Source organism: Hemitrygon akajei, chromosome 7 (assembly GCF_048418815.1).
Source record: "Hemitrygon akajei chromosome 7, sHemAka1.3, whole genome shotgun sequence".
Classification (NCBI taxonomy): Eukaryota; Metazoa; Chordata; class Chondrichthyes; order Myliobatiformes; family Dasyatidae; genus Hemitrygon; species Hemitrygon akajei.
This window is the reverse complement of record NC_133130.1, coordinates 65756741-65772929: the sequence shown is the minus strand read 5'-3', so window position 1 is coordinate 65772929 and position 16189 is coordinate 65756741. Positions and strand designations below refer to the sequence as shown.

Genomic DNA, 16189 nt, shown 5'->3' with positions numbered 1-16189 from the left:
AGGGAGTTTAAGGTAAAAGGACCCTTAAAAGGCAGTGGTCATAATATGATAGAATTCATTCTCCAATTTGAGAGGGAGGAGCTAAAGTAATATGTTAAGTATTACAGTGGAGTAAAGGGAATTAGGCACGAGAGAGATGCTGGCCAAAGTTGATTGGAAGGGAGCATTAGCAAAGATGATGGCAGAGCAGCAATGGCTGATGTTTTGGGGAGAAGTTTGGAAGGTGCAGAATAGATACATCCCAAAGAAGAAGTATTCTAAAGGCAGGGGGACATAACTATGTAACCATGGCTGACAAGGGAAATCCAAAGCAACATAAAAGCAAAAATTAGTGGAAAGTTAGAGGATTGGGAAGCTTTTAAAAAGCAACAAAAAGCAACTAAAAAAGCCACAAGGTGGGAAAAGATGAAACATGAAGGTAAGTTAGCTAATAATATAAAATAGCATACCCAAAGTTTTTTCAGATATATAAAGAGAAAAAGAGAGGTGAAAGTAGATATAGGACTGCTGGAAAATGACGCTGGAGAGGTAGTAATGGGGGACAAGGAAATGGTGGACTAACTACATAAATATTTAGCATCCATCTTCAATGTGGAAGATACAAGCAGTATGTTGTAAGTTCTAAAGTGACTGGGGGCAGAAGTGAGTGTAGGTGCTGTTACTAGGGAGAAAGTGCTCTGGAAGCTGAAAGGTCTGAGGTTGGATAAGTCACCTGGTCCAGATGGACTACACCCCAGAGTTCTGAAGTTGGTGGCTGGGGAGATGGTGGTGGCATTAATAATGATCTTTCAAGAATCACTAAATTCTGTCATGGTTCCAGAGGACTGGAAAATTGCAAACGTCTTCCGCTCATCAAGAAGGGAGGGAGACAGAAGCAAGATAATTAAAGGCCAGTTAGCTTGATGTCAGTGGTTTGGAAGCTATTGGAGTCGATTGCTAAGGAAAATGTCTTAGGATGCTTGAAGTCACATGATAAAATAGTCAAAGTCATCATGGTTTCCTGAAGGGAAAATCTTGCCTGCCAAATCTTTTGGAATTCTTTGAGGAAATAACAAGCAGGATAAGCAAAGAAGAATCAGTGGATGTTGTGTACTTGGATTTTCTGAAGGCACACATGAGGCTGCTTAACAAGATAAGAGCCTATGGTATTACAGAAAAGATGGATAGTGATTGGCTGATTGGCAGGAAACAAAGAGTGGGAATCAAGGGAGCCTTTTCTGGTTGGCTGCTGGTGACGAGTGGTGCTCCACACAGGTCTGTTTTGGGACCACTTTTTGTACTACATGTCAACGATTCAAATGTCAGAATTGATGGCTTTGTGGCCAATTTGCAGACGATACATATATTAGTGGAGGGGCAGTGAAAGAAAGAGTTATTGTATGAGGAGTGTTTGGCTCTACTCACTGGAATTTTGAAGAATGGAGGGGTGGGAATCCCATTGAAAAATATTAAATGTTGAAAGGCCTAGATCGAGTGCATGTGGAGAAGTTGTTTTCTGCAGTGAGAGGAGTTTAGGATCAGTGGGCACAGCCTCAGAAGAGAGGGACATCCATTTAGAACGGAGATGAGGAAGAATTTCTTTTGCTAGAGGGTGGTGGATATGTGGAATTTGTTGCCACAGGTGGCTGTGGAGGCCAGGTCATTGGGTATATTTAAGGCGGTGGTTGATAGGTTCTTGATTATTGAGGGTGTGTAAGCTTACGGGGAGAAGGCAGGAAAGTGGGCTTGAGAGGGAAAGTGGATCAGAGAGATCAAATGGTGGAGCTGTCTTGATGGTCTGAATGACATAATTTTGCTATCTTTTATGCTCTTATGCAATCAGGAGCACAGTTTAAATAAAGCTATTTTCATTCTGCATCTTACAATGCAAACAGTAAAATGTAAAGTTTATATTTGTGCTAAAAAGCAATTTTTCAGTAGCTGTGCTTTAAGACAAATTCTTGGTATTCTGACTTGTATATGTGTCTAGGAATAGAGTTTTGGTGAGCATGTATTTTCACTTTAATCTTACTATGAATCTATAGGCTTGTTTAAATAACTAAGTATTGTTGTAGATTAGAGCTTTCTAAACTAAGTTTAATTTTTCTTTGTGAACATAAATGAAATTTGTTTTCTTTAGGCCGTATTGTTCAACTGCGTCACTTGATGGTAATAGGGACAAGTACCATAGAACTTGGGACAAGTAATATAGCAAATACCATAGAACAGCAAAGATTTTTGTCATATCTTCTGCCTTCATTCATTCCAAGCTACTTCCATTTGATTGAATTTCGCTGCTGATTTGGCTCAACTATTGCTGTCAAAATGTCCAACTCGTTGACTTAAAATTTCTGTGTTTGTTGTTCAGGAGGTCTTATGGGACCTGTGAGAATGATTTCCTCAGGACATGAACTCACCACCGATTATGATGAGAAAACACTGAATGAACTTGGATTTAAGGATATGCAGGTACTTGAAATTTTAATTTTTCACAGTCATTAAATTTGAAGATAATGGGATTAAGCATTATTAAGGCATGGTAGGAGACATTTTGTATCTTCGTTCTTTCTAAGTTCCTTGTATGTAGAACAATCTTATGGGTTCTGTACCCCTGCTCTTTACCCTAAACCATGCACATTCTCTCTCAGGTGATTATCAACTTATTTTTGAAAACCCTGATAAACTCTTGTTTCCTTTACATGTCGGTTCCAATCATATCTACTTGGGTTTTAAATTTTTTACAGAATTATGGGGAATTTGGCACAAAAAGTGTTGAGCCTGGCATAGATCAGTCATGATTATATTGAATGAGTGGCCCAGTGGCCTAGTCCTGCTAGTAGAGGACATCTCCAGGATATGAATGCCTGACTTATGTATAGCCCATGCATACAAACTAGTGTTCAGGTCACTGGTAAATGGATTTGCTAACTGCTGTGTGGCTGCAAGATTTTCTTTGTTTGTTGCTGCATTTCTGTCTGCAAACTGTCGGAGTTATGAACAGCTCACAGGAATGAAACCCAGTTGTAACCCACAGAGGATCTGCATCTATACCTGCCCCTCCACCTATCTTTGTATCATCTGGAAACTTGGCCACAAAGCCATTAATTCCATTATCCAGATCATTGACATATAATGTGAAGAGAAATGATCCCAATGTGGTCACTGGCAGCCAACCAGAAAAGGCCCTCTTTACTCTCACTTCTTTCCTCCTACCACTCAGCCAATCTTTTGCTATTCTGTGACCAACTTGCAGTCCCCTACTTTCGCTTGCGTAATTTACATGCTGCCATGTTTATATCATCTACTGTATTTAGAATTTTTTCAAACCAAGTCAAAATCATTAAGGCATTGATCTCAGGATTACCATACCTACCATTATCTATTCTGAGAAACAATCATTTTTTTATGTACGACTTCATCAAATGCCTTCTTGTATCCCCCAAGAACATCTATTGCACTCTCTTCATTAATCTCCTCTGTTTAAAAAAAATTAGTCAAGTTAGTTATTTGCCTGAAATCCTTGCTGGCTGTCTATGTCAGCTCAGAATATTACTGGGTTTTTTTTAAACTTGATTCCTTTTCTTTAGAAGTTTCTTTCTGACAGATTAATTTAACAACCCTGTAGCTGCCTTGCAATTCTCTGCCTCTCAAATGTCCAATTCTTGAGCACCTTCCTTGCAACTTGGGAGACAAGCCTTACTGCAGTTTCTACATCCTCTTAGATTTTACCCATTATTCCTGATACATCTTTTTTTAAATATTTTGGCAGTATCCTCATTCTTGGTGAAGGTAAACACAGAGCAGCAAAATTCTAGAAGTGCCTTTTGTCTTGGTGGATAGATTTCCTTTTTTATCCGCAATCCTCCCATTGGTTCTCGTCTTCTCAAACTCTGTTTTTCACTTATTATTTTGCGTACTACTTTCATCCTGGTGTCCTATGAATTTTTCAGTTGATGTACATCATTCTCCCATTTTTCTGTTTTATATTTTTCTCCATGTACTTTGTCATTGAAATATGGCATAGTTCCTTCAGACTATGTTCCATAGATTCTGAATATTGCAAGCAGCACACACAAAATGCTGGAGGAACTCAGCATGCCGGGCTGCAACTATGGAAGAGTACAGTTGCAGTTTCGGGCCAAGACCCTTCAGCAGGGTGCAGTTTAATACTGCAGTCTACTTTTAATCAATGATTAATTTTATGGCATTTTTCAACTTACTTTTACAGATGGTATTTGTGTCGCTTGGCGCGCCACGTAGGGAGCGCAAAGGAGATGGCATTCAGTTGCCTGCATCTTGTCTACCTCCACCCCAAAAGGAAAATATTCCAATGCTTTTGCTCCTGCAAGAACCACATCTTACTACCTTGTTTGACTTGCTTGAAATGCTGGCATCATTTAAACCACCTTCAGTCGATCAAACTATGGAAGATAGTGAGGTAAATCATTTGAATGTGTTAACTATATTTTGTCAGAGATTGAAAAGTAGCATGTTTAGATGTATATGGCTAGATAATTTGACCAAGAATTTTTCTCTCAAATAAACTATTTCAAATTGTTTTCACTTTTGTTTTCAATGTTTAGACCAAAGAATACCTTTTAATTTGGGCATTTATTGTCAAGCACTTGGTTCAGAGCATATTAGGTTGAAGCTGTAATTTGCATTATAATTGCAATGTTTTGTATGCTTTATGATTAGTAATATATTGTGATGTCATTTGTCAAAACTTGGTTTAATGGATGTATTGTCATTCATAGGAAGCCACTTTGGTCATTTCCACTTCATTTCATTGCATCCTCATTTCACCACATCCCACTCACCTCAGTCATCAAATTAAGCTGCAATAAACTCCTTGCACTTACTTTCTGCCCATATTGATCTACCTGGCTAGTGCGGAATTAACTGCCTAAATTTAAGATTCAAATAGAATTTGCATATTAGATTCTGTAACACTTGGTAAACTTGTCATTTTACATCTGATGTGGCATGGACATCAGATATTCATATAAATAAAGATTAAATAATATATTGACTGTGGTTTGGTTAATTTGATGAGGAGGAAGAACTGTTGTTACTGAACAATTAAATCCATTCAATCTGAATAGGATGTATCTATAATCTTCACTGAGAAAAGATTAATTTGATCTCTGAAATCTTAAATGGCAAACATGTCATTTGCTCTTAAGTAAATTTAAGAGACAATATGCTTCTGAAAATATGGAATTCAGTAGTAAATCGCTATACTGTAAAATCCCGTCAGAAAAAGTTTTTTTACAATCATTTGTCCATAATATTCTAGCACAGCTGTTTAGTTAATGGAACTCTGATGTTTTGTTGCAATGCTGTATTGTGTCACTTAGAGCTTTATTTCCTTGTTCATCACAGATCCTTCGCTTTTACATTTTGCAACAACTGGGGAAGTCTTGAGTATTTTAGTCTGTAACAGTTACAAATTAGGAACAAGATAGCTTCTTTTGTTTACAGAAATTTATTTTCCATATGCAACCAGATGAGATTTGATCTTCAGGAGTAGGGGTTTCCATCCTGAGGTCTACAGACCCCTTGGTTAGGACTCCATTGCATAAAAGAGGTTGGGAGCCCCTGTTTGGCAGTTTAAATAAGGTTTGAGAGAGAGAGATTTGTTGTTCCTCAAGTGATTAAAATAAATTGGTCATTGGATTCTCATTGCTGGAAGCATATGAATTGGCTTTCTGGTGATTAATTTGCACCATTGTATTCAATCAAGGGTGGTTGATTAAATTGACTTTGATGATTTATTGTATTACTTTCAGGCTTATTTGCAACTTGTTTCAGATTTAGTTGATCTTTGAATTGAATTGACTTTATTTCTTACATCTTTCACATACACAAAGAATAAAAATCTTTATGTTACGTCTCTGTCTGAATGTGCAATGTGCAGTTTATAGTAATTTGTAATGAATAGTATATACAACAGGACAGTCAATATCGCATGGAATTACAATTATATCAACGTGAATTAATCAGTCTGATAGCCTGGTGGAAGAAGCTGTCTTGGAGCCTGTTGGTCCTGGCTTTTATGCTGTGGTACCATTTCCTGGATGGAAGCAGCTGGAGCAGTTTGTGGTTGGGTTGTCTCGGGTTCCCAATGATCCTCCAGGCCCTTTTTACGCATCTATCTCTATAAATGTCCTGAATAAAGGGAGGTTCACATACACAGATGTACTGGGCTGTTTGCATCACTCTCTGCAGAATCTTGCAATTGAGGGAAGTACAGTTCCCATACCAGGTAGTGATGTAGCCAGTAAGGATGCTCTTAATTGTGCCCTTGTAGGAAGTCCTGAGGATTTGGGGACTCATGCCAAACTTCTTCAACTATCTGAGGTGAAAGAGGCGCTGTTGTGCTTTTTACACCACATAGCTGGTATGTATAGACCTCATGAGATTCTCGGTGATGTGTATGCCGAGGAACTTAAAAGCTGTTCACTCTCTTGACCCCAGATCCATGTGGATTAGCCTGTCTCCATTTCTCCTGTAGTCCACAACCAGTTCCTTTGTTTTTGAACAGATAAGTCCTTATTTAGATTATTATAGTGTAGGTGTGATTTAAGAATTTTGGCATGGAGCTATATCAATTATTTCAAGAAGATTTTAATTCCTTTCTCAATGTTTTTCAAGTACTGCAATATCATTTACAATTCTATTTTTTATGCTGTATAGAACATAGAACAGTACAGGCCCTTTGGCCTACGATGTTGAGCCGATCCTCTTAATCCACTTTAAGATTAATCAAACCCCTTCCCTCCAACATAGCCCCCATTTTTCTTTCATCCATGTGCCTATCTGTGAGTCTTTTAAATGTCCCTATCATCATCCCTGACAGCATGTTCCATGCACCTTCCGCTCTCTGGGTATAATAAAAGAGCTCTGACATTCCCCCTATATTTTCCTCCTAACAGCTTAAAGTTATGTCCCTAATAAAAGGCATTTCCACCCTGGGAAAATGTCACTGGCTGTCCACTCTATCTATGCCTCTTACCATCTTATGCAACTCTATTAAGTCATATCTCATCCTCCTTCACTCTCTGGCTCATTCAATCTATCCTGATAAGACACGCTCTCTAATCCAGGCGGCATCCTGATAAATCCCCTCTGCACCCTCTTGAAAGCTTCCACGTCCTTCCTATGATGAGGTGCTCAGAATGGAACACAACACTTCAGGTCTGGTCTAACCAGTTTTGTACAGCAGCAATATTACCTCATGGCTGTTGTACTCAGTTCCCCAACTAATGAAGGACAACATACCATATACTCTCTCAACCTCCATATCAACCTGCTCTGCAGCTTTGAAGTGAGCTCCAAGATCCCTCTGTTCCTCCACACTGTTAAGAATCCTACCATTAACCTTGTACACTGCCTTCAATTTTGAACTTCCAAGGTGAATCACTTCACACTTTTCCAGATTGAACTCCATCTTCACTTAGCTTAGCTCTGCGTCTTATTTTAACTAACAACAACATTCTACACTATCCACAAGCCACTAACCTTTGTGTCATCTGCAAACTTGTCAATCCACCCTTCCACTTCCTCATTGAAGTAATTTATAAAAGTCACAAAGAGCAGGGGTCCCAGAACAGATTCATGTGAAACACTACTGGTCACCAACCTCCAGACAGAACGCACTCCATTTGCTACCACCCTCCGCCTTCTGCTGGCAAGACTATTTTGAATTCACGCAGCCAAGTTTTCCTGGATAATGCCTCCTGACTTTCTGAATGAGCCTACTATGGGAACCTAGTTAAATGCCTTACTAAAACCCATACACACCGTATACTCTGCCTTAATCAATATATTTTGCCACTTCCTCAAAGAATTCAACCAGGTTCGTGAAGCATGACCTGTCTCTCTCAAAACCAAATTGACTGACTCCTAGTTTCTAATTTGTTGAAGTAGTGAAATCGTTTCACTTTCACTCCTGGATGTTTCTGGTATCTCCAAGCCTGAATGCTTGAAACCACAGTGAGCAAAACAGTTCTGAATAGTCTTACTGCTTATTTGTCACCAACTATCAGCAGCAAAATTTGCTGCTTTTTGAACAGAAACACGCAACTGACGATATTTGAAAACTTCTCTCAAGGCAGTGCAGTGTCTATAATGGCCAAGCAAGTGCACGTGAAAGACGCTAGTAAGAAACTGTTCAGCAACAGCCTCTTGCCCCTAGGATTCATTTTCTTGCGGGCATACTCAATAAAACCAATAACCATAATAGAATCAATGTAAGATTGCTTCAACAGAGCAGCTGACCAGTGTGCAAAAGACAATGAACTATGCAAATAGAAGGGGAAAAAATAATAATAAATAAGCAACAAAAGTATCAAACATGAGATAACGAGTCCATAAAAGTGAGTCCATAGGTTGTGGGAAACATTTCAGTGATGGGGTGAGTGAAGTTATCCCCTCGGGCTCAAGACCCTGATGGTTGAGATGTAACAACTTTCCTGAATCTGGTGGAGTGAGTCCTGAGGCTCCTGTTCTTTCTCCCTGATGGCAGCAGCGAGAAGAGAATGATGTGAGTGGTGGAGGTCCCTTATTATGGTTGCTGCTTTCCTGCAACAACGCTCCCTGTAGATGTGTTCTGTGATTGGGAGGGCTTTACCTGGGAAGGACTGGGCCATATCCACTACTTTCTGTAGGATTTTCTGTTGGTGTTTCCCTACCAGGCTGTGACACAACCAGTCAATACACTTCCCATCACACATCTATGAAAGTTGGTCAAAGTTATAGATGTCAAGCAGAATCTTCGCAAACTCCTAAGGAAGTAGAGTTGTTGCTATGTTTCCTTTTTAATGGTAATTACATGTTGTGCCCAGGACAGGTCCTCTGAAATGATAACAGCGAGGAATTTAAAGTTGCTGAACCTCTCAACCTCTGATCCCCCAGTGAGGACAGACTTTTGGACCTCAGGTTCCGCCTCCTGTAGTCATTATTTAGCTCCTTGGTCTTGCTAACATTGAGTAAGAGGTTGTTGTGCCACCACCCTACCAGGTTTTCAGTCTCCCTCCTATATGTTGATTCATCACCACCTTTGGTTTGGCCTATGACAGTGGTGTTGTCAGCAAACTTAGATATAGCTTTGGAGTTGTGTTTAGCCACACAGTCATAAGTGTAAAGCAAATAGAGCAAGGGGCTAAGTGCATAGGCTTATGGTACACCTGTGCTGATGAGATTGTGGAGAAGATGTCGTTGCCAGTCCAAACTGATAGGGATCTGTAAGTGAGGAAAACAAGAATCTTAATTGCACAAGAAGGTATGGAGGCCAAGGTCTTGATGGTTATTGATTATTTTTGATTATTGCAACAGCGCTGTAGTTGATAAAGAGCATCCTGATGTATGCATCTTTGTTGTCCAGATGTTCCAGAGCCAATGAAATGGCTTCTGCTGTGGACCTGTTGTGCCAGTAGGCAAATTTTAGTGGAATGAAGTCGAATCTTAGGCAGGAGTTTGTCTGTTTCATCACCAACCTCTCAAAGCACTTCATCATATGGTTCTAAGTGCTACTGGACGATAGTCATTGAGGCAGGTTACCATGTTCTTCTTGGGCATCAATACAATTGAAATCTGCTCGAAGCAGGTGTCTACCTCAGATTGCTGAAGCGAGAGGTTAAAGATCTCAGTGAACACTCCAGCCAGCTGATCAGACAGGGCTTAGTACTCAGCCAAGTATCCCATCTGGTCCAGATGCTTTCCGTGGGTTCACCCTCATGAAGTATGCTCTCATATTGGTTTCAGAGACTGAAGAGACAGAGTGATCAGGGGCTGTGTGAGTTTATGATGGCTCCTCCATGTCTTGCCAGTCAAAGTGAACATAGAAGGCATTGAGCTCATCTGGAAGCAAAGCCCTGTTGACACCAGTGTTGCTTGATTTCACATTGTAAGAGGTGATAGCATTCAAGGCCTGCCACAGCAGTCAAGCATCTTTCATTCATTCAAGTTTAGTCTGGAATTGTTACTTTGCCTGTGAGATGGCTTTCTGGAGATTGTACCTGGACCTCTTGTAGCTTTCTTGGTCCCCAGGCCTGAATGCTTCTGATCTGGCCCTCTGCAAGTTGTGGATCTCATGGTTCCTCCAGGTCTTCTGGTTGAGGGAGATTGTGAATGTTTTTGTGGGGACACACTTGTCTATGACTTTTTTAAAGTTCGTGACAACCATGGTGTATTCATTCAGATTCACAGATGAATCCTTGAACATGGCCCAGTCTACCGACCTGAAGCAATCCCTTAGCTACTCATCTGTCTCCTGCAGCCACTTTTTTGTTGTCCTAATCTCTGGAGCCTTTCTCTTTGGCCTCTGCCTGTATATGGGTTGGGGAAGGACAGCCAAGTGACCGGATTTCCTGAAATGTGGTCTGGGCACAGAACTGTAGGCATTCCATATCTTAATATAGGAGTGGTTTAGTGGGACCTGTGGCATTACAGTTTATATGGTGATGGTAATTGGACAAGGATTTCATCAAACAAACCTAAATTAAATCCTTGAATATGATATGAAACGCCTTGGTGCACTGTTCCTTGTTTGATGATAACGTCATGCAGTATATTAAGTTCTTGATTATAGTGAGCTGCTGTTGTTATATAAACTGCGGGCAGGATCACCGAGGAGAACTCTCTTGGTAGCTAGAGGGATCGACATTTGATTGTTAAGTGTTCAAGGTGGAGGATCACAAGTAGGACAAAACTGCCACGTCAGAGCACCACAGAGAGTGTAGGATGAAACATTCACCTCCACCTTTCGCTTTTTCCAACTCAGCAGTTCGATCCATCCTGTGCATTGAGAAGCCTTCAGCTCTGATTGCCATATCAGGTGTAAGAGAGAGAGAGTGTGAGTGTGTGTGTGTATGTGTGTGTATATATATGTATATTTAGGCTTGCCTTTAATCTTGTACTGCTAATAGAAAGAAAGAACTCTATGAGCTATGCTGACTTTAACAAACAGTCTGGAATCAAAATCAGAAGCAGGTTTATTTTCACTGGCATATGTCATGAAATTTGTGGTTTTGCAGCAGCAGTACAGTGTAATTCAAAAAAAATTACTGTAAGTTACAATAAGTAATATAAAAATAGTGTAGAAAGAGAACAATGCAGTGAGGTAGTGTTCATAGGCTGTTCAGAAATCCGGTAGCAGAGGGGAAGAAGATGTTCCTAAAACACTGATTGTGTGTCTTCTGCCTTCTGTATCTCTTCCTGATGGTAGTGGTGAGAGGGGGGCATGTCCTGGATTGTGAGGGTCCTTCATGATGGATGCCATCTTCTTGAGGCATCACCTTTGAAGATGTCCTTGATGGTGTGGAGGATGCTCGTGCTCGTGATGGAGCTAGCTGAGTTTACAGCTTTTGCCATGCATTGACAACTCCATGCCAGATGAAGGTGCAACCAGTCAGAGTGCTCTCAAAGGTACATCTGCTGAAACATGCGAGTATCTTTGATGGCATATCAAATCTCCCCTAACTCCTAATGAAGTATAACCACTGGCATGCCTTCTTTGTAATTGCATCAATATGATGGACCCAGGTAGATTTTCAGTGACGTTGGCACCCAGGAACTTGGAAGCTGCTCACCTCTTCCACTGATGACCCCTTGATGAGGTGTATGTTCTCTCAACTACCTCTTCCTGAAGTCCACAGTAGTCTTACTGACATTTTGTGCAAGGTGGTTGTTGTGATACCACTCAACTAGCTGATCTTTCGCAGTACTGTATGCCTCCTCATCACCATCTGAGATTCTGCCAACAACAGTTGTGTAATCAGCGAATTCATAGATGGCATTTGAGATGGCTATCCAGAACTCATGGTTACTTGCCTTAAGTAATGTGACCAGTCTGTTTAAAGAACCTGCTCTCAAACAGTGCTGGCATCATTTTGATGAGACAGTTACAAAAAGCTTTAAGAAAAGGGAAATTTTGAGAGTTTTTATTGATTTTTAAAGTGCAGTTATTATTATGTACGTGCAAAGCCAAATTACATAAACAGAAAGTTACCAGTATGTATCTTATTTGTCATGAGTAGTTTGAGGATCAATATACTATACTTACACTCAGAATCAAAAAGATTAAACAAATTTATACCAGCTCACAAAAAGTTAAGTTTTAACGAGATTGCATGAAAAATTTGTTATATGTTGGCCATCTCACACCAGTATCTGAGCTAATTAACACCATTATGGTATGTGTTAGTCAATAGGCTATCTCTTCAGAATCTGAATCAGGTTTATTATCACTGGAAATTTGTTAACTTAGCAGCAGCAGTTCAATGCAGTACATAACCTAGCAGAGAAAAAAATAATAAGTTAAATTTTAAAAAATAATAAATGAGTAAATCAATTACATATATTGAATAAATTTTCAAAAATGTGCAGAAGTAGAAATACTGTATATTGTTTTAAAAAGTCAGGTAGTGTCCAAAGATTCAATTTAGGAATCGGGTGGCAGAGGGGAAGAAGCTGTTCCTGAATACTTTTACCTTCAGGTGCCTGAAGTGCGTGCCTTCAGGCTTCTGTGCCTCCTTCCTGATGGTAACCATGAGAAAAGGGCATGCCCTGGGTGCTGGAGGTCCTTAATAACGGATGCTGCCTTTCTGAGACACCACTCCCTAAAGATGTCCTGGGTACTTTTTAGGCTAGTACCCAAGATAGAGCTGACTAGATTTACAACCTTCTGCAGCTTCTTTTGGTCCTGTGCGGTAGCCCCTCTACACCAGACAGTGATGCAGCCTGTCAGAATGTTCTTCAAAGAATAGGCAACATAGAAGTTCTCAGTGTAGATAAGTTGCTTGCTTTGCTGGAGGTGTTTGCTGATGGATGTGCAGCACACATCTCCAGATGTTCTAGTATACTGCTCAGTAGCTATTTGCATTATTCCAATTACAGACTCTATGTTAGAGATAGTTGCAATTCTTATAGTAGTGTAATCCGGATCTCAGTCTACCAAATGACTTAGCTACGTCTATGAGAAGTAGAAAGAATAGTGTGAATTAAATAATCCATGACATACAGATTAAATTTCTGGGAGCATAAATGATTGGCTGAAGTTTTTCCCATGTGCATCATGAAATGTTTTAGTTTGTTTGGGTTAGTGTTATATACCCCCAGGGTTCATTTTTTCTGTGGACGGTAACTTTTAACCGCTGGGAGAATGAGACTGACTTTTAGATACTCTTTGAGCTGCTCCAGAGAGAGAGAGAGAGAGAGGGGTGGAGTTATCTGATGGACCATTAATGTTTATGGTTTCTCATGGCTTGTTTTGAATATATAAGGTCAGAGACATGCACAGAAAAACTCATACTCAGAGTCAAGATGGATTCGGTCAATGGAAGACACCAGTGAGTTGGTCGCTGGTTTAAACTTTCAGTAGCCCAAATGGGGTGAGTTGAGATCGATCCTGAGTATTGATAAATGACTCTCACAAGTTTCTGCAACTAGAAGAAATTTGCAGAGAAGAGAGAGGAGAGGAGAGGCAAGTTTGAAACAGAAGAAACCTAGTGACAAAGAGATCACTGTTTGGACTCTCTCTCCAAGTAGCCCGTGAGGGTGAGTTTCTTACCATTCCAGTGCGAAAGTGTGATTGTCATGTAGTTAATCCACAGGAGCGGGTCCTCTGGTGAGGGGAAACCTTTGTGAATACCACGTGTTTGTTCATCCTTGTCTGGGTGTGGTAGTTCACTGAAGAAAGGCACCCCTGTGGCAAATCACTGTTGGAGTTACTTTGTATGTCGTGGAACTGCATAAGTGGCTATCATGTTGTGTGTGATTGGGGTAACCTTGTGAAATCTACCGGTGTGTTGACCCTTGCCTTGGTGGTAGTTCCCTTGAAGATGGTCCCCTTTGATAAGCTACTGTTGGTGATAATCCATACGTGGATTCTGTTTGAGTATCCTGTGGCCACCACTTCGAGATGTCCTGTAGCTGAATTCAGGTGTGGTACCACTTGTGTTGAAAGGATATTCGTTGAAGCTCACTGTCGGTGATACTTCGTGTGTGGAGTGGAACAACTTTGGAGATAAAACCTACTATTGTTATTTTGTTTTGCTGTTGTGGAATCTGTGGAATATCGACGTATTTGCCTTCTCACAACACTAGCCTTTGGATTACAAATACCTCGCATTAATTAACCTGAGGATTGAACTGAACTTTCTTACATACCATCGTAGGACTGCATCACTTACCACCTAAGCTTGAATAATTTTGGGGATTTATATATTTACACTTGTATATGCATGACACCGTTAACTCTTGATTTAGCTGGTTTAAGTTACTGTATGACGTAGTTACTAATAAAAGTGTTTTGTTAACAGCAAAACCAGACTCCAGTGTGTTCTGTTGTTGCTGATACTTTTACAGGGTTGTGTGAACGTAACAGTTAGATTGAACATTTTGTATTTCAATGTGGCAAAGAAATGTAAACATCATCTTGAGCCATAGAAATTGCTGGACTGAAAAGGAATAAATAAGCTCTTTGTTAGATTGGGCATCAAAGGGAGCAGTTTTTGAATATTTTCCTCGCAGTCTATCAATTAGAATTTATGAGATTGTAGAATTCATGACGACATTGAGATTTTCTAATTTGCAAATAAGATTATAGGTTTAGATTTATAGATTGCTATTTTCTCTTGAATGTTGCATTTACAATATGAACTTTTACTCCTAATGCTGTATGCAGACTGTACGCTGTGAAGAATTGCATCTTCATGCAGAAAACCTATCAAGGCGTGTTTGGGAACTGTTAATGCTTCTCCCTACCTGTCCAAACATGCTACAAGCTTTTCAGAATATCTCTGATGAACAGGTGAGGCAGATGTTGCATATTTCCTCTTACTTTGAAATTTTACAATGAATTATATAAGGCAGGTACATGTTTATGAATGCAGAATATCAATCTTGCAGTCAAAAGGAACTATGTTATCAAATATGTATTAAGGAGTTAGATTTAGTTACTAGTTGAAGAGTGACTGGGCATTTATCAACTAACAGTCATAATATGAAGTTGTGCTTCAATGAAACATTTAGAAGTAAGAACTACTACTACTGAGATTATAGATTTAGCTAAGCCATAGAACACTACAGCACAGAAATCAGGCCATTCAGCTCTTCTAGTCTGTGCCGAAACTTTATTCCACTAGTTCATTAACCTGCACCCAGTCCATAACCCTCCAGACCTCTCCCATCCATGTATCTATCCAATTTATTCTTAAAAATTAAGAGTGAACCCGCATTTACCACATCAGATGGCAGCCCGTTTCACACTCGCACCACTCTCTGAGTGAAGAAGTTCCCCCTAAACCTTTCCCCTTTCACCCTAAACCCATTTCCTCTCGTATTTATCTCTCCTAGTCTAAGTGGAAAGAGCCTACTCGCATTTACTCTGTCTATACCCCTCATAATTTTGTAAACCTCCATCAAATCCCCCCTCATTCTTCTATGCTGCAAGGAATAAAGTCCTAACCCATTCAATCTTTCTCTGTAACTCAACTCCTGATGAAGACCTGGCAACATCCTAGTAAATCTTCTCTGCACTCTTTTCAATCTTATTGATATCCTTCCTATAGTTAGGTGAGATTTGAGATTCTCAGTAATAAATAGGATAAATCAGTTGATAGGTAAAATGCTAGATGATGTGTGAAAAGTGATCAAAAATAATTTGTGGTACTGAATATTTTCTGCATGAGGTAATAGTTGTACTTGATGAACTACTGTTCATACTTTGTCAGCTTTTAATTTTAAATCTAAGATTGGTTAAAAAAAATCGATCAGTTTTTAAATGATCTTGGTAGTGTTAAATGGGGAAGGATTGGATTAGTCTCAAGGACTAACTTGCTATCCTTATTTCTGTATTTTTTAAATTATTGCTCAAATTATAATATTAAGATTTTTTCTTTTGTGGTTTTAATGCTTCAACATGTAATTATTATGAATATGATGGCATTGTTATAGTGAGTTGCAAAGTTACTAATACAAAAACGTGAATGTTAATGCTCCACAAGAAACATTGGCATTTTGGTTTATAATATTGATGCCTGACCTGATAATGAAGAGGCTATTTCATATCCAGTCTATCTTTTTGTGCAGATTTATAAATTTTGGTTTCATCCATTATATCTGATAGTTGTGAGATTTGGGAGGGATCTCAGCCAGTCAAGGTAAAAGGTGACACTTACAAAATGGTTTACCCCTTCTGTCTGAT

General features: G+C 39.6%; 1 protein-coding gene across 3 annotated transcripts in view; it reads left to right on the top strand.

The window, feature by feature from the left end:
- usp34 (ubiquitin specific peptidase 34) overlaps positions 1 to 16189 on the top strand; it is a 300100-nt gene that overhangs the window by 145775 nt on the left and 138136 nt on the right. For all 3 annotated transcript variants that reach the window (XM_073051066.1, XM_073051065.1, XM_073051064.1), the window contains 3 exons: positions 2348 to 2448; positions 4208 to 4417; positions 14669 to 14794. In XM_073051066.1, the coding sequence (XP_072907167.1) occupies positions 2348 to 2448; positions 4208 to 4417; positions 14669 to 14794 (437 nt within the window). The remainder of the gene's footprint in view (positions 1 to 2347; positions 2449 to 4207; positions 4418 to 14668; positions 14795 to 16189) is intronic.